The sequence below is a fragment of the Lathyrus oleraceus genome, chromosome 7 (genome assembly GCF_024323335.1).
Source record: "Lathyrus oleraceus cultivar Zhongwan6 chromosome 7, CAAS_Psat_ZW6_1.0, whole genome shotgun sequence".
NCBI lineage: Eukaryota > Viridiplantae > Streptophyta > Magnoliopsida > Fabales > Fabaceae > Lathyrus > Lathyrus oleraceus.
Genome location: NC_066585.1, coordinates 353930927 through 353955646, shown reverse-complemented (window position 1 = coordinate 353955646; position 24720 = coordinate 353930927). Strand labels below are relative to the sequence as shown.

The 24720-nt window shown below is 38.1% G+C and overlaps 1 protein-coding gene and 1 long non-coding RNA gene across 5 annotated transcripts; one reads left to right on the top strand and one right to left on the bottom strand.

Annotated features, from left to right (window-relative positions):
- Positions 1-9546: 9546 nt before the first annotated feature.
- Positions 9547-11791, top strand: LOC127105294 (uncharacterized). Of its 4 annotated transcripts, none has more exons than XR_007794982.1 (4): positions 9547-9772; positions 9887-10022; positions 11002-11163; positions 11276-11791. It is a non-coding gene; the product is annotated as an uncharacterized LOC127105294 (long non-coding RNA). The 4 variants fall into 4 exon arrangements; XR_007794983.1 differs by having other exon boundaries at positions 11002-11216; positions 11290-11791; XR_007794984.1 differs by having other exon boundaries at positions 11002-11405; positions 11497-11791.
- A 9603-nt stretch (positions 11792-21394) lies between these two features.
- LOC127106252 (protein MAIN-LIKE 2-like) lies at positions 21395-23458 on the bottom strand. The gene is made up of 3 exons (XM_051043554.1): positions 22785-23458; positions 22610-22700; positions 21395-22525 (listed from the first exon to the last, which is right to left on the bottom strand). Exons 1-3 carry the CDS (start codon positions 23450-23452, stop codon positions 22184-22186), a joined length of 1101 nt encoding a protein of 366 aa, XP_050899511.1. The 5' UTR covers positions 23453-23458; the 3' UTR covers positions 21395-22183.
- Positions 23459-24720: the final 1262 nt, after the last annotated feature.

Below are 24720 nucleotides of genomic sequence, written 5' to 3'. Positions count from 1 at the left end.
CAAACAGAAATTCAAACATCACAAGACCATAAAAATGGCTCAACATAATTTTTACACATTTAATCAATTAAAAATTCAATTAAAAATGAATTAAAATACATTTTTATTTAGTCAAAACCTAAAATCTCTTCAAAACACCAAATAAATGAGCAAGAGATTTATCCTAGGTCAAACAAGATCAAAGGACCTTAGACAATTTTTTTCATGTTTTTTAAAAAGTCAGATGTATTTTTAAACAATTAAAAATATGCACAAAAACATTTAATTCATGAAAAATATCAAAATTATTCGAAAAAATAATTTTAATTCAGAATATGAAAGATAAAAATATTTAGAGATTTTTGGTGAAAGTCCCATATTTTTTGGATTAAAAATGAAATTAATATGAATTAAACAAAATAAAAGGATTAAACATAAAATCAGAAATAAAAATAAAAATAGAAAAAACAAGGGCCATCAGATCTCCCTCATTAATTGAGGTGGCATACCTGATGACCAGCCATGCGTGTTCAATGGTGGTCATCAGTCAAAGAGATGTACGTGTGGTAATCAAAAGCAATGGTCTAGATTATAACATCCAATCATGATCAGATGGCTAGGAGGTGTGCCAACATACCACCGGAGCTAGGGCTCCGGTCATCTTCTCCAGTGACCTCCACCGGACTAGTCCAACTTCATCTCAATGAAAAATGAAAAACAAGGACAGTATTTCAAAGAGAAATTGCTCGGGATCACGAATCTGGCCTCAATTTTCTCCAATTCCAAGTATATAGAAAGATACAGGGATTTGAATTTTGAGGATCATGAACTGAGTTGCTTCGATTTGACCTCAAAGCAACTCAATCTTGTTTCCTACATTGGTAGGACTTCATCCAACCAAAAATCACAAAGAATGGTGAAGAATTGAGAGACAATCGAGGAGATGCAAATTTTGGAAAATCACCTTCGAGTGAGCTTCAAACTTGCTTGAACTTGCTTCCAATTGGCCTTGGCTTGACTTCAGAAGCTTGCAGGAGTTGAATTGGATCAAGGAAAGGCTTCGATTCTTGGAGTTTAAAAATAAAAGGAGATTTGAAGCTCGATTTTCAAATGAAAACCTTCACGATTATCCTCTAATGGTGAGGGTTTCAATTGCAGGTTCAAAGCTTGGGCAAGATGTCTTTAATTCTGAGCAATGAGGGTCTTATTTATAGGTAAGGCAATTGTTTTCTACACATTTCCAAAATTTGGCCAAAAATAGCAATTCACTTGTATGCTTGCGTAGGCGTCTGATAGGCCTATGAAATGATGTGATCAGGTCCAAAATCCCTCATGTGCAATGCTGAAATCATGTCATGTGATCATGTAATGGTAATTGAGATGTGATCATGAATTCCATCCAAATGAACCCTTGAAAAGAAACCATGCGTAAGTCCTCTATTTCTTGGCCAAATGAGATGATCTTCTACTTTTTGGAAAGGTGAGATCAAGGGGAACAACTTTCATGTTGAACACTTTTCCATTTAAAGCTTGGATCATGATGAATTTTGAGGTGGAAGTTTGGGAAATCAAACATATTTGAAAATTTTCTAAGTACCAAGCCAAATGTTCACTTCTTCCACCTTGAATAACTTTTTCTATGGGTTTCAAATGGAAAAAGTTCCTTCATAAACGTTGTATCTCTTTAAAACATCTTAAATTTGGTCACAAATTTAACCTCATTTTGATTTGGCATGGAGGAGTTATGCATTTTAGAAGTTGAGGAAATCACTTGTTCAATGGTAATGGCCCAAAATGACCTATAATGTTTCCTCTTGGCACATGCATTTGAAAGTTGAATTTGAATTTATTCCAAGCATAAAAGTTGGAGAAGAAATATTGAGTTTTATAATGAAACTTGAATGGCTTTCATCTCATAAATATTGAGCAAGTCACGATCCTTGGAAGTTGACCTCCTAACTAGGGTTCAGACAAAATGACCTATACTCTTTCACCATAAAAAGTGACTTTCCAAGAAAAACTAGCTCTTGACTTAAACATGAAAGTTGTTTGTAATGTCATAAAGAGTAACATTTCTCTTGGAATAATTTTCATATGACAAACATTGTAGGAGATAGGGTCTAGGAGACCCATGTCTTGACTAGTTGACTTTCTCTGGTCAACCACCATGAACCAACTTGCAAACTTGAAGTTATCTTGATCTCTTGGACTCATGGAGGATCATATATGCATAATATGATGTAATATGAAGTATCCCTTGCAATATTTGATCAAATGGTGAAGAAACTTGCTAAGGAAGTCACACAAGATACCCAGATGAATTAGGGCTTCCAAGGCAAACAAGCTTCAAACTTTTGATGATTTCTTGATCAAAATGATAAGTGAAGACCATGGGGATCCATATATGATGTCTAGAGTCAATGTGAACCATCTCTTGATTAGTCTCTTTTTATTAAGGGTCTCAAACTCTAGATATGAGCTTGATGGAGCATGGGTGAACACACACATTACCTACAAAAGAAGTAAATTATACATTGACATATTTTTGGTTTTTTGGTTAGTAAATAATGAAAAACAAAGTATGGTACAATCAAATGTGTTTGGTGACCTCTCCTAATGCAAACTCAGTGAATGAAGGGGAATGAGGATGCCAAAGTGTGATCCCAAAGCTAATGCATATGATGAGATAGCATGAGGGATCTTAGGGTCAAAATTAGGGTCTTACAAATGCCCCTATTTAAGGAAATTCTGATTGAGGATGTGAAGGTTAAAATCTTCGTATCAACTTAGTAGAGTGGACTTAAATAACAATACAAAGAAATAAATTTTGGTCCCTAAGAGACCTCATAATGCATATGATATGAATGTTAAAATAATCTTTGTGGGGAATAAGTTGCCACAAAGGAAAGAATCTGGAGAAACTGAAAGTCTACAAGAGCATACTGCATTCCATAAGGAAAACTCACTGGGGAGACAAAGACTCTAGGGGATAAAAGTTATGCTTAGGCTAGGCTACGACTTGAAAACTGCTGGAGACGCGAGGGAAATTTCCATGAAATAATGATCATACACGAGGAAATAACTCAGTGGAAAATGAGAAAGGTTAAACTCTTTCTGCCTAAAGGGGGACTGACACTCTACAATTGAAGGAGGACAGACACATCAAACCTGCATGGGGAAATAATATCACCGTAGCAGGGGACCAGAATAAGGGAACCAAATGCAATAAAATACATAATGAAATATCTGATGATGTGTTTTATGCATGAATATGTATGTATCTGATTATAATTATGCTGACAAAACAACACCAAGGATACAAATATCACAGATTTGAATCATCGCTGGAACACTCGGCTAATCTCAACAAGATGGAAAAACCAACTGGAGAAAATGCTGGGGATGGACATAAGTCATCTAGCTCTGAATAACTCAAACCTAGATGGGGAAAGAGAAAATATTTGTTGAGGATCCAAATTATCAATTCTGCGGGGAATTTTAGGTCAGCATCATATCAAATGGTAGACAACCCTGCAGGGGACAAAACCAAAATACTACTCAAAATCCAAAACTGCCGAGAACGAGGGATCTTCCATATCTGAAGATGAACTTCGTCGGGGAATACAAGAGATAAAACTCTGCACGGGGATCTAAGCAAAATACTGAGGATACTATGACCAAGATCGTTGCATCCCTAAAAAATTATCAAGTTCCTTTAGGAAATTGTGAAAAAACCAATTCCAAGGAAAAGATAATCGGATCTGATGAACTGCCAAATTCATGCAACACAAATATGCGAATGAAAACCAAATAAAGGTTTCGGACCTTCGAAGTTAAAAACTGGAGGATATCAAAAGGGGTGCTGCAACTGTGGGATAGGGACTGATCATCAGCTCTATTGGGGATGTGAACCTACAACTCTGCTGGGGATACCTGACGAACTGTTGGGGAAAAATTACTAAACCGAATATTTGGGGAAGACCAACAAGGCTTCGTACTTCAAGACTTACCTATTTCTCAGATTGTTGTTGATATTCCTTGCTGAAATCGATTATTCTTAAAGTAATTGTTTTTATTATTTTTTAAGAAAGATAATTTTTATTCATTAATTTATTTCAAAGTTATCATCATAAAAGTTCAATTTTTATTTAGCGAAAATAAATAAGAGTAGAAACAATTGGATAAAAAGCTCAACTTTATTTAATAGAATGGTAGTCCATAAATGACGGGACTCCATAGATCTTTACAAAGTTGGAAATGGTAATTTACATGGAAAATGGCTACGTTGAATACAATGATCACTACTCTCCCTACCAACTTCAATATCCATTGTGCTCTTGGTTTTGGTTGAGAATAATGAATCAGACCCAGATGACTTGCTCAAAACTGCCTCCATGATTAGGACCAACCAAATGCAGTTACTTGCCATAATCCATAATTTTGCCTAGATTTCACCAAGGTGGGGTACTCAATCTACCAGGATAATTTTCTGTTTTATGTCTCTAACTGTTGCCTGGATCACCCTTTCGGGTTTTCAATCCACCGAGACGCTCATTTTTGCCTAAGCCGCCCTTTCGGGTTCTCAACTTAGTGAGTTGTTCTTTTCTTTTTTAGGCAAAGTATTTTTTGACTACATCGGCATTCACAGGACGAGTGAACTCTTCACCATCCATAGTTGTAAAAATCAAAGCACCGCCTGAAAAGTCTCTTTTCATAACATATGGGCCTTCATAATTAGGAGTCCATTTGCCCCTGGCCTCAGGTTTGAAAGATAGAATCTTCTTGAGCATGAGGTCACCTTCTCTAAACATACGAGGCATGGCCTTCTTATCAAATGCCTTCTTCATTCTTTGCTGATATGACTAACCATGACACATGTCAGTCAATCTCTTATCTTCAATCAAATTCAAGTGATCATATCTGGTCTGACACCATTCAACTTCTGTCAACTTGGCTTCCATCAAGACGCGCAATGATGGGATCTCAACCTCTATTGGAAGCACAACTTCCATGCCATAAACGAGAGAGAAAGGGGGTGCCCCTGTTGAAGTGCGGATGGATGTACGGTACCCATGCAAAGCAAATGGGAGCATCTCATGCCAATCTTTATATGTCATTACCATCTTCTAAATGATCTTCTTGATGTTTTTATTTGCAGCTTCAACAACCCCATTCATCTCGGGTCTGTAGGGAGAAGAATTATGATGTGCAATTTTGAAGTCTTTGCAAAGGGCTTCCACCATATTATTATTCAAGTTCGATGCATTATCAGTAATAATATTACTTGGCACACCATACTAGCATATAATCTGATTCTTGATAAACCTCACAACGACTTGCTTGGTTACATTTGCATATGATGTCGCTTCAACCCACTTTGTGAAGTAATCAATAGCCACCAGAATGAAACGATGTCCATTCGAAGCTTTGGGCTCAATCATACCAATCATATAAATTCCCCACATGGAGAAGGGACATGGAGAGGAAATGACATTCAACAGTGTCGGAGGAACATGAAATCTTATCTACATAAATTTGACACTTGTGGCATTTCTTCACAAAATTGCAACAGTCAGATTCCATTGTCAGCCAATAGTAACCTTCTCTCAACATCTTATTTGCCATAGCATGTCCATTGGAATGAGTACCAAAAGAACCTTCATGGACTTCAGTCATCAATAAGTTTTCTTCGTATCTATCCACGCATCTGAGCAGAACCATATCAAAAATTTTCTTGTAAAGCACATCACCATTCAGGTAGAAGTTGCCAGCTAATCTTCTCAAGGTCTTCTTATCTTTCAAAGATTCCCCAGACGGGTAAATATGACTTTGCAGGAAACACTTGATATCAAAATACCACGGCTTTTTATCTTTGACCTCTTCAATAGTAAAAACATGAGCTGGCCTATCAAGACACATCACAGTCAAATTAGGAACATCATTCCAAAGTTTCACTACAATCATTGAAGCCAACGTTGCAAGAGCATCCGCCATCCGGTTTTCATCTCGAGGGATATGATGAAACTCAACCTTTGTAAAGAAAGTTGAAATCCTCCTTGCATAATCTATATATGGTATCAAACCAGGTTGATTCATCTCCCATTCACCTTTGATCTGATTCACCACCAAAGCCAAATATCCATAGACGTCTAGATATTTTATTCTAAGATCAATGGCCTCTTCAAGCCCCATAATGCAGACTTCATACTCAGCCATATTGTTTATAAACTTGAAGGTCAATCTAGCTGTAAACGGAAAATGAGTGCCTTGAGGAGTAATAATCACTGCCTCAATGCCATTACCATATGAATTAACAACTCCATGAAATACCATGCCCCAACGGGAACCAGGTTCTAGCCCTTCTTCAAGCAATGGTTCGTCACAATCTTTCATCTTCAGGTACAAAATCTCTTCGTTAGGAAAATCATATTGCACTGACTGATAATCTTCAATAGGTTGGTGAGCCAAATGGTTAGCCAAGACACTACCCTTAATAGCTTTTTTAGATCAGTGTTCAATATAATATTCGGATAACAACATCTGCAAACGGGCAATCCTCCCGGTTAAAGCAGGCTTCTCAAAAATGTACTTGATTGGATCCATTTTGGATATCAATCTGAAACTAGTGGAAATATACCCGAACGTATCGCACGCTCAAACATACAACAGAGTCACCATCAAACTTTATTTATTCCAGAAGGAAGGGGAAAACATCGATAAAACTCGGGGGAAAAGAGGTATGATGGGTAAGGAAGTCCGTTATGCAAGGGGAAGGTATTAGCACCCCAAACATCCATGGTACTCCATGGGAACCATTTTGATTGTTCTCGCTTGAATAAGTGTGATATCTAAAGATTACTCTCAAAAGAATAGGGGAAAAGGAAGAGAAATAGATAAAGTGCTCGGTGAGGATTAGGGCCCTCATGCCTACGTATCCTCGTAGTGCAATGAGGAATTCAGAGCTTCGTAGTTCAAGGAACTAGAAGTGGGAGGTGAAAAGAGTTATGATAAAGTATGGTCTGAACCAAAGGATGGTGTTTTGAACTTCAACAAGGGTGAAAAGATGAACCCAAGAGTAAGGTAGCTATTACTAGTATGTGGGCTAGTAAGACCGCCACTATAGGGTAAAGCCAAAAAGACGAAGAAATAAGTGTTTGGGCACAGTCCCAAACATCTCTTGGTTCACAAGGTGACGCAAGAAGGAGCACAAAGAAGTAGTGTATTTGGCTCAAATATCTGGTATATCACGTGGAGTGAAGGAAGGTAGAATATGAATGTATTGTGGAGATGAACGGAATGAAGTGACCAAAGTCACATAATTTGATATTTGGTGATAAGTGATTGAAGAAGTATTGTTTGAAATCGAAAGGTGAAAGTGTACTGGAATCCATAAGAGAAATGAGATTTATATCATAGAGGGAAACAATTTAAACCTATACGTGGACTAGTAGGACCACCATTATAAGGTGATTAGCCAAAAAGGAAGGAATTAAGTGTTTGGGCACAGTCCCAAACAACTCTAGGTAGAAATGCAGACTTTACATTAAGCGTCCTAAAATGGTGTATGTGGAATTCCAAAGAAAGGGTGTTCCTGGTCTCAAAGAAGTAGTATATCACTGAGTGAACGATTTATGATCGAAGGTAGATAATGGATTGTGAAAGATATGGATGGTTCCCTAAGGCGGAAGGAGGAATAATTAGAAGTATGCTCGCCAAGGATTCACATCCTCGTGCCTACATATTCTCATCATGCAATGAGAAAGTCAGAGCAATCGTAGTTCAGAACCACGAGGATAGAGAGAGACAAACAGTGATGAAAAGAAATGACGTATACCAACATAATGGTATCAAAAAGGTATTTGTCCAAGCAACAGGGGCTCACAAGACAAACCTAATTCCAGAGGTTAACTGCCATGAGTGTAGGAAAGCTCCAGTCTCATTCCTTCTTTACTACTTAAGGCTCATGGCATGTAATTCTCGCCCCAACTTTCAAGCGAAGAGAGGAGAATCTTTGTTGTTGTTTCTTGTAATAGATGAAGACTTTATCAATCGTTCGACTCGAATTGCACTAAAGTCTATGAATAGAGGTGAATACGATGATCGCTGGGTCATTCGTCCCATACCCAAAGATATCCAGAATGGGGGTAGGAATTCTCCAGTCCCATTCCTTCTCTATTGCTTAAGCCTCGTATCGTACAACTGGATTCATGATTGATAAGTTGTTGATGAAGTCCTTGCTTATTGCATGAAGCTTTATGAAGAGGGAGAGGCTTTCCAATCGTATGCTTAGAATTGTGCTAAAGTCTATGAATAGAGGTGAATACAATGAGCGTTGGGTCATTCGTCCCATACCCAAAGATATCTAGAATGGGGTAGGAATTCTCCATTCCCATTCCTTCTCTATTACTTAAGGCTCATGCCACACAATTCTAACTTTGATTTAACAAGCTCTTGTAGTTTGCCACTTTTGATCGCTTGTATTATCCATTGCTTGGTATGATTGAGGACGCCTTGATTGAAGATCTTTACTTGAGGCTTCGAGCTCCACAGCTTAGGAGAAAATTCTTATTGAGTGACCAAGGGTCTCTTGGTCACTCACTTTAGACTACGAGATTATACAAGTTCAAAGGATTCAATTAATCAAAATTGCTTTTGATCAATTTAAATCGGAGGTTTGAAATGATTTAGAAACTAGGTTATAACCTAATCTAATGGTTAGAGAATAACCAACCTATCCTAAGGGGTCATGTGTTGGTTAATCCAAGTTGATTAAGAATCCTATGCTAAAAGTCCTAAGGGAGCATGTTATGGTTAGTTAAAATCTTGATCAAAAATTCTATGTTAGAATGCTAAAGGAACATGTGATTATATGGCTAAAACATCAAAATAACCCCTAAAGGGTAAAATGGTCATCTTACAAAATATTTGATTAAATTTCTACTCAAGTAAAAAAATCAACTACAAATCAAATCTAAGTTCTTAAACCAAATCCATTAAATCTAATTTAAAGGGATCAAACCTAATTAAGACTAGAGATTAATATTTTTAATTCTAACTATTTCTACCAATCCTAATTAAGTTTTAACACTAAGTTCCAATTAACCCAAACAAAGATTTAATACTAATAAATAACCTAATTAGTCACAACTCATTTGATTAAATCCTAAAACATCTGATTAGTCCTAATTAAAGATTCTAAAATCTAGGGTAATCCTAAAAAATGAATTAATCCCAACTAAATTTAATTAAGTTAAAGTTCTAATTAACCAAATACTAATCAAGAATTAAGTCCTAATTAATCTAATTCTAATTGGATTATCCTAATTAACTTCTAAACATGATTAACAAAGTAAAGATCAAGAATAATAAAGAAAAGAGGGGTGCATGCCTGTGAATGGTATTATTTTAGCAAAACAGGCTGGGCTAATGCTTGCTGGCCCAACGAAACCCTCTCCAAGAAGCTCCGGTATTGTGTTGTGAAGTAGCAATGGAAGTGCCGAAAGTAAGTTTGGGCCTTAGGCCCAAACCACGCACACACACCTTGAGTATCCAAATGCTACCCGAATCCAAAGCCTTCATGTATTTCCTTAGGAAACTCAGTGTTGCTGCAGAAACCTACCTCTTCATCGTTCCCCCTTCCACCGTATTTCAAATACACGTTGCCGCCTCTCCTCCAATCGCGAAGGATGACCGCTCATGCTTCATTCAACGTTCAACGGCGGCTTCATCTCCTTGAACGAAAGTGGGAAGGAAAACAGGAACGAAATAGAAGAGAGCTTAATCCATTGCACAGGTAATGAATTCACCTTGATTTGATCTTCTTCTTCCCCTTGATTTTTTTCATTGCGTTCTGTTCGAACCTCTTCTTCTGTTCGGATTCTGATTTGTTGTTTGTCGCGACGTGTAGTTGACGGCGAAGAGCGAATTCGGCGCGTTGCGTTCCGAGATGAGGCTCGAAGATCCCGCTCGCTTATGTTGAGGTGAAGACGAAGATTGGAGGATCTTCGATTCGTTCTTGGTTCCAAGTTCCGATGTGATTTCAGGTATGACTCATTCCGTTTCCTTCTCCGCTTGCTCTTCTACTTCTTCCTCCACCTTCTTTGCTTATTTTTTTTCTTCTTCTTCAACCTGCTTCGCCTTCTTCTTGCTATGCGAATGGATCAGTGAAGGGAGTGAGGTTTAGCTCAACCAGATTGAAGCTTCGAGGTGAAGCTTCAATGGTTATGGAGTATGAGCTCTGAGTGAGGGTTGAGGGTGTGTGTGAAGACATGAGAGAAAGAGAACTCGAGAGTGATAATTGAAGGAGATGAAAATGAATCTGAATGAAAAAATTATTTTCTTGATGATGAACGACATCGGAATTTATAGAGAGGGATCATGTAACTAATTGGGGCAGGTTGTTGATTGCGGGCAGTTCGGGTAGCTTGTTAGTTAATGACAGTTAGAAGTGGTTAAGCGATAGTTTAATTCAAATGGAATAATTCATTTACATTGAAGAATGAGAAATCAATTTAGAAATTCGAGTGGATGCGTTGTAACTGATTTGGTGAACTGTTAAAATTATTCAGTTTTTATTCGAATTCTGTTAGTTAATTCTCTATTATAAAACTGCTTTGTGTTAGTTGCTAGCTTTCAAGTTGCCTTGCTGCCAATTTCTGTTATCAGCTTGTTTTGTGAATGAATTTCCATGTTGCTAGCTGTTAGTTGACCCAAGGGGAACTTTATTTATGAGTTTGAAATTATGTTGTAGCAGGCGGTTTGTGGTTCAACCTTGATATTCAACTTGGTGCAGACTTATGTTGGCACATTAGCTGACGCTTGTGTTATGGTTTTGCATTGTTTTGTTTGTTTGTATGAACTGCTGCTAATGAATATTACAGGACTGTTATGATTGAAATATTCGAAGTGTTAGATGAATGTGAATGAATGCATTATTGATATTCCCCTGCTGTTATGACTTTAATTCTTTGTTTAGTTGGTTTGGAAATGGTTTGAAATGAATGCATTGTTGATGTTGGATAGGTCTATGAAGGCTTATGACTGCTGTTGTTATGATGATGCAAGATGCATTGTGCATTGTTATTGTGGTTTCCTGCTGTTGACATAAAGTCGTGATGTCGCTGAATGTCAAGTTGTGGTTATTACTATCAATATACTCATGCTGGTATTTGCAATGATTGTTGAGTAAGATTTGTGTCGGCTTATGTGCATTTGCTTGTTTGAAAAGGATTGCATAGGTAGATACATGAACTGTTTTGAAATGTCGATTATTTATGTTAATGTTATTGAATGCTAGGTGTTGAAATGCAGAAACTGGCTTAAATGGATTTGTTTTGACCAATTGTGTTTGAATCATGTTTGGTCCCCCTTCATGGAGTGATGGATCAAAACAATGGTGTGAGAATTGGAATGGATTGGCAAGGAGGGTGATCATAGTTCATGTTTAGATTATAATTTTATAATTTTTGGATTTGGTTTTAAATTGTTAATGGCTCATGATTTTGGTTTTGTTTGAAGGTTCATGGTCGAATGCTCGTGTGCGCACAACTTGAAAGATGGATTAGCTTTTGGTTTGAGGAAATTTGGAATTAGGCTTGGAAACATTGTAATCAAACTAACCAATGCAATGTAAATGTGTATAGGTCATGACTTTGGACATAATTTAGAACTTGGTTGAAACTCCTTCTAGTTTTCTTCTTTATACAATGTTTAAATCAAATTAAAACATGTAAATCATGATTGGAAATATGAAATTGCACAGGTTATGTAATGATTTTGTATTGATTTATGGAATGTTATGCACTTGAATTGAGTTTTAGTTTTTTAAATGAATGTTGTGAAACTTGATTATATATGGATTGACAAATTTTGGATGTGAGTGAATTCATGGTAATGGTCATGTTTCAAGTGGTGTATGAAAAGGAATTATTGTATTTGTATTTTGGTTTTGAAATTGTAATTTGAATGGAATGATTGGAACTGAATGGTTCAAGAAATGCCTAACAACCAAAGACCCTTAGAACTTATGGGTTGGGAAATGAAGAGTTGACTTTGGTCAACCAGTTGACCAAAAAGTCAAGGGTTGACCTAAAGTCAACTTATGCAAAAAATTGTGAAATTCTTTGTAATTTTTCAAGGCAATGCTTATTGTACCTTATATTAAGTGGACTCTATAAATGCAAGGTAATTCCTAATTAAAGTGAATGTTCTAACAAAATAATAAAATGACCCTTTTCCAAGACAACCAATTGAAAACAAGTACCATGAATGAATGAAGAACCCTTAATGATTATGAAATGATTGGTCCAAACAAGTGATGAATCCTTGAATCACTTGATTTCAAATGAACCTCTGACCCACAAAGGGACCAATGGGTGAAACCTGGATCAGATGATGACCAAGATAGCCAGTGGATGAAGTGACAACATGTAATGGGATATAAGCATGCGTTGGACCAATCATAACAAACCAAGGACCAGGGTTTATCTAGGCCAAAGGTCAAATATCAGGAAAAAGCCAAAAGTCTCAAACCCTGTCTATCAATGCCATGAACCAAATTAAGGTTTCCAACCCTTCAAAACAAACCTCAAGGACTACCAATTCCAGGATCAAGGATTAGGGTTTCTAATCAAGGACAAAGTTCAAAGGCCCCCAATTAGGGTTTGAAATTCAAGTCAGTGACAGAAGGTCAGACATAAAATCACAATGAAGCCAAGATCAAGAATTAAGGTTTTGATGCCCAGATGAATATCAAGGTGCCATCTTCAAGAATCAAGGTTTCAAAGAATCCATCAATCAAAGTTTCTCCACGTGATGAACAATATCACAATCTTCAGGCCAAAGTCCTGACTTTATCCACCATAAGCATCGAATCTCCGAGGCTTGTCAGTAAGTATCAATCAAGAATAAATGATGCACATGAATGAGTCTCAGATCATGACTGAGATGAAAAACAAAGAGGGAGGGCAAATTTTGGGGTACTACACAACCAAGTAGTATGATTCAACATATACTGGCGCAGACGCTTAGCAGCCCAAGCCAATGCTCAGCATGTCTTCTCAAGCATAGAATACTTAGTCTCACAGTCGGTGAACTTCTTACTGAGGTAGTAAATTGCATATTTTTTTCTTTCCAGATTCATCTTGCTGACCAAGAACACAACCCATACTCTCATCAAGCACAATCAAATACATGATCAACGGTCTTCCTTCAACAGGCGGAGACAGAATCAGAGGTTCAAGCAGATACTCTTTGATACTATCAAAAGCTTTCTGGAAATCTTCGGTCCAATCACAAGATTGATCTTTCTGGAGAAGCTTGAATAAAGGCGCATAAGTGGCGATCATATGCGATATAAATCTTGAGATATAATTCAAGTAGTCGAGAAATCCTATGACTTGCTTCTAGGTTTTGGACGCAGGCATTTCTTGTATTGCTTTGACCTTGGCAGGATCAACTTCAATACCCTTCTCACTGACAATAAAACCCAACAACTTACCAGAACAAACACCAAAAATACACTTATTGGGATTCAAGCGGAGTTTGTACTTCCTCAAACGCTGGAATAACTTCAATAAATGCTCAATATCATCAACATTAACTTCAATCTCTTTATGCATCATATCATGAAAAAGAGTGGTCATAGATATCTGGTATGTCACACCAACATTGCTTAAACCGAAAGGCGTCATTCTATAACAGAATGTTCCCCAGGGTGTAATGAATGTGGTCTTCCACATATCTTCAGGTGCCATCTTGATCTGATTATAACTGGAAAATCCATCCATAAACAAAAAGACTTTGAATTTAGCTGTATTGTCTACCAACATGTCAATGTGTGGCAGAGGAAATCATCTTTCGGGATAGCTTTTTTCTAATCTCTATAATCAACACACATGCAGACTTTTCCATCTTTCTTGGGAACATGCACAATATTGGCCACCCACTACGGATACTCGGAGGTTACGAGAAAACCAACATCAATCTGCTTCTGCACTTCCTCTTTGATCTTAACTGCCATATCAGGATGAGTCCTTTTCAACTTCTGCTTGACCGGCGTGCATTCTGGATTCAACGACAATCTATGCTCCACAATCTCAGAATCCAACCCAAGTAGGTCTTGATAGGACCAAGCAAACACATCAGAATATTCTCGAAGAAGATCAATCAACCCCTTCTTATCTTCTGGACACAGTTGAGACCCAATCTTGACTTCTTTCACATCACCCTCAGAACCCAAGTTGACTAGTTCAATCTGCTCTTCGAACGGCTGAATGGCTTTTTCCTCGTGCTCAAGTAAATGAGATAACTCATCAGATACTTCTTCATCATCAATCTCTTCCCCAGCTTCAAACACAGGGAAATCAAAGTTTGGAGAGGGAGTAGGATCATTGTATTCAATGGGTTTGAGAACCAACCTGCATAATGATTTGATATTTTGATTTTAGAGAAGTGGAGTGCGACCAAATATTATGCAAATGGAAGATTATTATTTATTTATGTTTTTTGTGATTACCATTTTTAGAAAAGCAAAAGGTAAAAATAAAACATCATAGATGTGGATGAATAAAATTGTATTTTATTGATGATAATAATAAAAATGCCCAACAATGTTCACTTCTCCCTTAGGCATAGGAGAAGGATTTTTCTTTAAAAAAATGAAAACAAATTACTTAGAGCGATGAATAACAGTAGGAACATCAACAACAACCAAATTGTTGCAAGTCTGTCCATGCGTCACAAAGTTGGCGCAAGCTTCATCTTCATCATCACTATCTTCAATCACGGCAACTGAGTGTTGATCATTCCCATGAATGAACCCCCCACTGCGGAAACTTGGTTGCATAACTTCAGCTCTGATGTCGAACGACCCTGGTTAAAATCCGAATCCATCCCTATTCTTGTTCTCAGCAATCTCTATCATACGACCCCATTGATCAATGATGCCAACCTCAATAGCCTTTTGTGCATCTTTTAAAGAAGACATGGGTGCCCCAGTTTTCTTCAACTCATCAGCAATAGACAAGGCTTGGAACGGTGTTCCAACCTCCTCCCCAGCTTTAACATATGTAAAAGATGACATATGGCTTACCAATACCGCCTTCTCTCCACCAATAACGACAAGCTTGTTGTTCTTCACAAATTCCAACTTCTGGTGTAGAGTAGACGTCAGAACTCCCGCTTCATGAATCCATGGCCTTCCCAACAAATAACTGTAGGCCGGGTGGATATCCATTACCTGGAAAGTAATATGGAAATCACTTGGACCTATATTCACGGGAAGGTCCACTTCACCAATGACAGTTTTACGAGAACCGTCGAACGCTTTGACAATCATGCCGATGTACCTCATTGGGGTGCCTTGATAAGAGAGTCTTGACAAAGTTGATTTCGGTAATACATTCAATGATGAACCAATATCAACCAACACATTGGACAAAGCGTCCTTCTTTCAATTCATTGAAATATGCAACGCCAAATTGTGATTTCGGCCTTCCTCGGGAAGTTCTTCATCACAAAAGCTCAGATTATTGCAAGAAGTAATATTGGCAACAAGGTGGCCAAACTGATCCACAGTCACATCATGCTCAATGTAAGCCTGCTCTAGTACTTTCTGCAATGCCCCCTATGTGCTTCAAAGTTCATAAACAATGACAACACGGAGATCTTTGACGGAGTTTGAAGTATCTGCTCCACAACACTGAACTCACTTCTTTTGATCAGCTTCAAAACTTCATCATCATCGTTAGCCTTCAGTTTGTTGGGTTCACCAGAATGACACATTGAAGTACTAACCAGATTCACCACTAGAATCTTTGCCTTCTTACTTCTTGCAACATCTTCTATTTCTTTCGGAAAAACTGGACCAAACACATGACCGTTACGGGTCACCTTTGCAATACCAACAATGTTCACTATGGAGTCTGCAACTGGTAGAGGAACCTCTTGACCATTTTCTATCATTGTGGCATTGTATTGGTATGACACATCTTTATCGGATGCATAGGGGACATGGCCTGCTAACCGTATAACCAACAACGATACCGATCTGTTGACATTGTTGCTGTTGCTGCTATTAAACAGGATAACCACCCGCTCAGGGGTCTTGAATACTGGTACGATTACATTCATATTATCTTCCAAATGACGGGACTGGAAAACCTGAATAAGTCCTTCATCCATCAACTTTTGGATATCCCTCTTGACAATAACACATCCACGAGGGTTCACACTGCAAATCACACAACCATCATGGTTATGCTCATATTCACTGACCAAACAACTGTCTTTATGAATTGCCACCAAAGATTGTCTGATATGGCGAACATCATAAACCTTGAACTCACCAAGACAACCATCTACCATATTGATAGAAGTGTTACCATGAGCGGGCAAAGGGTTGGCTTTCACATTAGGCACTCTGTCCTCAAAGGATACCATTCTACTCTTTACAAGATTTTTCACTTCATATTTCAACGGATAACATTTCTCTATGTCATGGCCAGGGGCTCCCTGGTGAAAAGTACAATGTAGGTCAGGTTTGAACCACCATGGAAGTGGCTCAGGAATTTCTGGAGGATTTCTTGGTTGAATGAGGTTCTTGAGAACCAAGGACGGGTATAATTATACATACGACATAGGAATAGGGTCAAAGGAGACCTTCTTCCTCTCAAAGCTTTGTTGGTTATTATTGTTATTGTTGTAGTTGGTTCTTTGTTACGGTTGTTGTTGACGTTGTTGTTGCTGAATCGGAACTGATTGATTGTTGGAATTGTTGGAAAATACATGAATTATTGATGAAAATTGATGTTGATGTTGACGAGGTTGAGAACTCTTTCTGACACGAGGCCTCATCTGCCTCCCCACAGACACTGAATTAGTTTCTCCCTCATTCCTCTTGGAGAAACTCCCACCATATTTCTTGCTAGACGATGCTTCTTCTTTAGACAGACGTCCGTCACAGACTCCTTCTTCTATCCGCATCCCCATATTTACCATTTCGGTAAAGTCATTGGGGAACTTGCGATTATCCGTTCGTAGTAAAACAAACTCAGCATTTTCAAGAAGATCTTCGTCATTTCTTTCTCCTCAAGAGGTGGACTAATCTGGGAAGCCAACTCCATCAATCTCTGGGCATACTCTTTGAATGTCTCCTTATCCTTCTGAGACATAGACCTCAACTGGTCTCTATCAGGCGCCGTGTCCAAGTTGTACTTGTACTGTTTGACAAAGGCCTCGCCTAAGTCATTGAAAGTATGAACGCTTGCACTGTCCAAACCCATATACCACCTCAAAGAGGCTCCAGTCAAACTGTCTTGGAAATAGAGAATCAGCAACTGATCATTATCAGTTTAAGTATACATTTTTCTAGCGTACATCACAAGATGGCTTAGCGGACAAGTGTTCCCTTTATACTTTTCAAAGTCGGAGACCTTGAACTTCATCGGGATTTTAACATTGGGGACCAGGCAGAGCTCAGCATCACTATTCCCAAACAAGTCCTTTCCTCTTAAAGTCTTCAACTCTTTACGCAGCTCTAGGAATTGGTCTTTCTTTTCATCTATTTTCTCATACACATCTGGACCCTCAGATGGCTCAGAATGATAGATACTATCCTTAACACGAGGCAGAGTATGAACAATAGGTGGTGGCACTAACATGACCTGATTAGATGCCGGCATTGAAATAAAGGTGGGTGCATACCCTTTTGGCATAAAGTTGGATGGCATCCCCCAAGGGAATCCAACAGGCATAGAAGGACCGGATTGACTGCCAGCAATGGTAACAATAGCAACCTCAGAAATAATAGTCCTCTAGGGAGGAGTTATGGGAGTTGGTGAAGACTGGTTCTGTGCAGCAATGACAAATTCCATCGGTGCCGTTAACCTGACAATCTCATCCTTCAGCTCTCTGTTGTCTTGCTATAGATGCTACATGATCCTTGGTTGATTAGCGTGAGTGTTATAGCGGTGAGTCAGCTTGGCTGAAGCAAGGAAGAAGAACTGATAAGACATCTGGCGGAAGAAAACCTGTTATGCAAATGATGCATGAAATACAATTTTTTTTATTGTTTAATTTCAAGGAACATATGAACTTCTTTTTTGCAAATATATGATAATAATAACAATTTGATTGACCATAAAAATCTCTTTTTATTCATAAAAATGGAAGGATTACACTGAGTATAATTTCAGAAACCAAAATACAAGTACAAGAGAAAAGGAAACTATCATCCTAAGGATCCCTTAGCAACAATATCAGATGATCTAGATGTGGGCGCGTACTTCCTCCGGATGCGTCGAATCTCGGACTCAAAGGACGTCTTCATCCGAGCCTTCTCAAGGACAAGCTGATCAACAATCTTATTCCAAGCATTGGAAGGCTGAGGCATCTAGAGGAAGATTGTAACACCCGAGGTCGGAGAGGCCGGAGAGTGGTTACATGTAACATCCGAGGGTGATAGGAGTGGTTGTCGATGCATGAGGCATGACAATGAGACACACCTAGCAGCTTCTAGGGGAAAGACCAAATTCACATCAGAATGAGAGGGATCCTGAGGCTATGTAGGTATGGGACTGCATGGTTGAATAAAGGCTTATAAGGATTAATTGGTACTACCTATACCAACAAGATGCATCTTCTTTTCGGTAGCCTAACCAATAAAAACTCCATAGTTAAACATGCTTGGATTGGAGTAGTATTGGGATGGGTGACCTTCTGGGAAGTTTCCCAGAAAGCGTGCGAGTGAGGATAAAACATGCTGAAAAGGCCTGTGTTGGTTTGTGGGGTTAGTCGATAATTCTGAAAGCAGTTTGGGGTGTTACAAATGGTATCAGAGCCTGGTTCAGGGAGGACCTATTTGAAGCGTCACCTATTCGGATCGTGGATAGAGAAGTGAAGCAACTACGCGGTAAAGAAATTATTCTTGTGAAGGTTGTTTGGCGAGGACCTGCTGGAGGTAACATGAGTTGGGAGCTGGAGAGCCGGATGAAGGAATCCTATCCTGAGCTATTCTCGTCAGGTAATTTTCGAGGGCGAAAATCCTTTTTAGTGGGGGAGAGTTGTAACACCCCTAATTTATTTTAATATTATATTATCATATATATTACTAAAATGATGCAGTGTGTTAGTTATTTAGTTATTGTGATATTTTTGATGATTTTTGAAGTTGTAAGGTTATTTTAGTAATTTTATAGTTAAGGGAATTATATATTTGGTGTGTGGAGAAATGAAATTAGGCTTTTAATTTAATTAATTAGAAATAATAAAATAGTATGTTATAATAATTATAGTAGTTAGAATAATTGAAAACAAGTTATTATATTAAAGATTTATTTAAGATTTATTTAAGTGTGACAAATATAAATATTTAATTGTATTATTTTGGAATAATTATTTAATTGGGATTAAAATAATATTACAAGTGTTTTACCGTTACAGGAGAATGTTTAAGTAGGAAGAGAAACATTTGAAAGTTTAAGTGTTGTTACCGTTAGGGAACACAGTAATTATTGGGATTTTTATTATTATCAATAAATAATTAGCAATTATTAGGAATATAATTCCAACCTTAGAATTAGCACGAGGGAAAATACAGTAGAATTGAGAAGAAATTCTGGGAAAGCCATTCTGGAGAGTGAGGGAGGAACGCATAACTTTTCAAGATTTGTGAAAGCTGCAATTATCAGGTAAGGGGGGAGATTATTTAATGTATGATGGGTTTAGTCAGCAGGATGATGAGGATACCCTTTCCCTCTCATCAACTATGATTTTTTTCATTTGATATGTGATCTATCATGTATCAAATCAATATACAAATTTATGTGTTTGATCCCATGGGGTTTGATCAAACCCTTTATGGGCAATTATATGTTTTTTTTATGCATATGCAAATAAATATGTGAATTTGGTATTTTTGTATTTTTCCATTTGGTCACTTTTTAATTGATGGATTATTGGATCTGTATCCAAAATGGGATGATCCCATTTGATCATTATCCAGATTTTGACAAGGAAACGTGCGTGAGATAGAGAGAAGGTTGATGATTTGGGTTTTAACCCTATAAATTAACAATAAAATTATTATAATATAATTTGTAATCAGAGTTTTATAATTTCACAGATTTTGATGTATTGTATCGATAATGAAAAACTCTTTCTCATAAAGTTCAGAAAACTGTATTTTTCTCAAAATGACAAATAAGTCTATTTTTTCCCAAATGACTTATTTTCTCAGAACTGAGCATACTTAAAGTAAGGAGTATTTTTTTATTTAGAAAAAGAAAAGAGATAAAAATTTGGATTTTTTACCAATATACCCCACATTTTCAATTAATTTCCCAAAATAACCCAGGTTTCAAAAAATTTCCCAATATACCCCACTTTTAGAGGGAGGCGTCAATTGGATTGGCGCCCCCTCTTAAAAATTGCAAGGAGGCGCCAATTGGATTGGCTAGGGCACCTGCCCTAGCCAATCCAATTGGCGCCTATGTGTAATTTTTAAGAGGGGGCGCCAATCCAATTGGCGCCTCCCTTAAAAAAGCCTCAAATGGAAAAACTTCCAACATGAAAGTTGTAGATCTTTTCAAGACAATGAATTTGGATATAAATTTTGCAACATTTGGATTTTTTTTGAGAAAGTTATGGACAGTTGAAGTTGGACTTCTGAGTTTTTCAACTAGTATCTGAGTCATAATGTTTTGTATTATTGCATGTGTTTCTTTTAGGAATATGAATTTTTGTCCAACATAACATTTGAAGTAGACATCTTAAATTTTCCAATGCACTTGGTCCCACATCAAAATGATTAAAAATGAGTGAGTTATGTCCCTGCAAACTTGACCCAAAATTAGGGTTTCTGTCAAAACAAGTGTATGTGAATTTTGCCAAAAGGGACCAACTTCAAGCCCTTTAGTTTGAATGATAAAAGCCTCAAATGACAAAACCTTCAACATAAAAGTTGTAGATATTTTAAAGATAATGAATTTGGACTAAAGTTTTGCATCATTTGCAATTTTTATGAGAAAGGTATGGGCACCTGAACTTGGACTCTTTGACATTTTAACTGTTATCTGAGTCATAATGTTTTGTATTATTGCATGTGTTTCTTTTAGGAATATGAATTTTTGTCCAACATAACATTTGAAGTAGACATCTTAAATTTTCCAATGCACTTGGTCCCACATCAAAATAATTAAAAATGAGTGAGTTATGTCCCTGCGAACTTGACCCAAAATTAGGGTTTCTGTCAAAACAAGTGTATGTGTATTTTGCCAAAAGGGACCAAATTCAAGCCCTTCAACATAACAATAAGAAGTCCTTGAATTAGGGTTTCTGACCTATAAATTTTTGTTTTATGATATGTGTTTATTTTAGAATTATGAAAGAAACTTAATGTTTGGAGAATACACAAAGATAAATTTGACATAATACGAATTGATATTAATAAAATTTGGATTTTACACAATGAATCCTAATGGTGATGACCGGGATCACCTAACCGACCTCCGGTCCCACATCCCCTAGCTACCCTAACCCTTGGCCCTAACCCACGTTGACGATTCTGCACCGGTGTTTGTTCATCTGATGGTCCAGGAGCGTCATTACCGCCTACAGGAGAAGGTCCGTTGAGGTATTCAGCCAACTCAGCATAGTCTTCAGTATTCAATGATGGTGTACCGGCGTAGCTGAGCTTATGACCCATGCCAGAGAAGTTGGGGTGTGGTTGAGTCATGGATGGGCGACCAGGACGGTTGAAGGGGGACATGGGTGACAATGATGGGTCTAGGAAAGGTTGGAAAGGTTGTTGGGGTGTTTGGAAGAGATATGGTTGTGGGATGTTTTGGTATTGTGATGTTTGGGGTTCTTGGCTACGGTAGGTGATGGGGCGGTTAGTGTTTTGGGTAAGGCGACTTTGGTAGGGTGATGGTGTGGGTGCGAAGCGATGTTCGGTCGAAGGTTGATGGTCCATTTGTTGGTGGTGGTATGGGGGATGTTCTTGGTTTTGGGGTTGGGTGAATGGCATGTTTTGGTTGTATGTTTGTGTGTTTGTGGAACGGAAAGTTTGTCGGATAGGTGGTTGTGAGTAATCGGGCTGAGAATGTTGTTGGGGGTTAGATGTTGAGCCTTCTTGTGTGTAACTTGTCTGGCGTGGGTCGTAGAGGTACATATCATCGGCGATGAATTGAAATCCAACTGATCTATACTAAGCCATATAAGTACGACTTGGTTTTACCTCATTTGGCATGACTGCGTCAGTTAAGACATGGTCATGACGGTGCTTCCACTTGCGACACTCTGATCTTGCGAATTGTTGCCAAGGGTTGTAGTTCCATTGGTCGTTCACTTTACGCATATGCCATTCTCCTAGGCTAGCTGGGGGATCTGGGATATTCTGGACCATACCAAACTGCAGCTTCACACGATCGGTGTTGTGCAGCTCCACTGTTGTGAACCGTATTATTGGTGTGCATGTTGTCCATACGGCTGCGTCTTCAGGGTTGATCTGATGCTCATGATCCATATTAAGGTATGGACGCCAAATGAACTGAAATGTTAAAGACAATAGGATTTAAATGAATGTAGAAAAAGTCAATATAATATGAAGAAATAATGTAATTATTTTGCTTACGTCTGCCGGTCGAAGGTGATCCAAAAGGTTGCGATATTGAGTAATACAGTGTCTCGGACATCTACTGTAATTCATACCGCGTGCCGACCATCTACACCAAAAAGTTAAAATAAATTAGTTATGGGTAATAAACTGTAAGGAAGGATGTAAAGATATAGCAATTTAAACAACTTACTTTTTTGCATATGGAAAAGTGAAGGGGTTGCTATTGACCGGTGCTAGAGACGGTAGTCTTGACCATCCCCATGCTTGTAGCAAAACAGCACATCTAGAAAATGTAGAAGTATCTTTGTGGCAGTTTTTGCACAAAGAACTATACAGATAGGCTAGACATGCGGATCCCCAACTATAACTACCTATTCTATCTATATGTCTAAGTAAAGGTAAGTACATAATATGCATGCTAGAACCACTACCTTCGGGAAATAAAAAGGATCCTAGTAACAACATAATGTAACACCTAGTTTTGATGATTCGAGCATCTTCGGTAGAATGCTCATCTAAATAAAAACTATTATAATATGACTTTAGGCGTGATAGTAGTATACCTTGTCCCCTAGCATTATCATCTAACAAATCAACGTTTAAAAGCTCCATGCAAATTGAATTTGGAAAGTTGGTCTTACCATTAACAGCTTTGCCTTCAATTCGTAGTCCTAAAAGCATGTAGACGTCTTCTAACGTCACGGTACACTCACCGGTTGGAAACCAAAATGTGTGTGTCTCTGGCCTCCATCTTTCGCATAAGGCTAGAATGAATTTGTTATCTATAGACCAAGACATAATTTTGCTAAGGTGACCAAAACCGGCGAGTTCAACATAAGGTTGAATCATCGGGTCCATTGGGACAAATTCGTGGACTCGAGTGCGAAACCTTGAGACATCCTATAATAGAAATAATGTAACACTTGACTAAGTCGGTATTTCAAAATAAAATGGGGTTGGTGGAGATGAAACATAAAAAAGAAGTACACGAAAAAACTTACGTATGTCGCGATGTTTGCAACTGTTCCTCTATGTGCTTCGCCCATTGTGAGTAAAGACATATTGTTGGGGAGTTGGTGTAGATGAAAATGGAAAAGAAGTAATGTAGATGAAGTAGTGAGAAATGTAGATGAGGTAGTGAGAATGTTTGTGTGGAAGAATTGTTGAAGGAGTGGATCAATTTATAGGCAAATGGAGGAGTGCATGAAAAAATGTGTTTGCATGGTGTCTCCACCTCATTTGGCGACCATGTACAATTTTAAGGAGGGGGCGCCATTCAAATTGGCGACACCATAGGGTACATGCATGCAAGGCTAGTTCTGAATGCATGGTTTTGAGGACTGACTACATGGGGGCGCCATTCAAATTGGCGACCATGTACAAGCCATAAAGGTAGGCGCCAAACCAATTGGCGCCACCTTCTGCATGTCTGACACGTGGCATTGTTGTCTCCTGCATGCTTAACAAAACACTTATGGTTGGCTTGCATGATTGACACCTCATCTCTGACCATCTTAGGTGTCCGACACGTGTCTGTCTTGTCTCCTGTATGCTGATGACTACCTTCTTGATAGCTTGCCTGGCTGACACATCAACTCACACTGTCTTGCAGGATTGACACATCATCTCAGACACGTGGCTCTCTACTATTCTGCATGCTGAATACTCACTTCTGTCTTGCATGACAGACACATCAACTCTTGACTACCTAGCATGCTTGACACATCAAGTCACACTGTATTGCATGACAAACACCTCATCTATGAAATTACTTGCATGCTTGACACGGTATCTCAGACTTGCTTCAATGTGAGACACTGATACCATCTATTTAAGTGTCTTACTATCATATTCATCTGCACTTGCAAAATCCTTTTCATCTTCACTCACATTCATCTTCACTCACATTAATACTTATCATCTGCAAAATACCTAGCATCTTCACTCACATTCATCTGCACTTGCAAAATAGTTTTCATCTCCAAAATGTCATCTTCATCATTATACAGTATCAACGTTCACTGCAACGGTGAAACTTTTGAGTCTGAGATTCATGGTTTTTGTTTTAAAAACACTGATACCATTAGAGTGACGATGAAGAGAAATGCAACCTTTTTGCATTTCAA

What these genes read in the sequence shown, in the direction of transcription:
- LOC127106252 (XM_051043554.1), bottom strand. Translation starts at nt 23,452, where the DNA reads ATGGACCCGATGATTCAACCTTATGTTGAACTCGCCGGTTTTGGTCAC. An exon ending in ACTTTTCCATATGCAAAAAA is followed by an intron (nt 22,701 to 22,784) that starts GTAAGTTGTTTA and finishes TTTTTGGTGTAG; the next exon opens with ATGGTCGGCACGCGGTATGA. An exon ending in ATCACCTTCGACCGGCAGAC is followed by an intron (nt 22,526 to 22,609) that starts GTAAGCAAAATA and finishes TTAACATTTCAG; the next exon opens with TTCATTTGGCGTCCATACCT.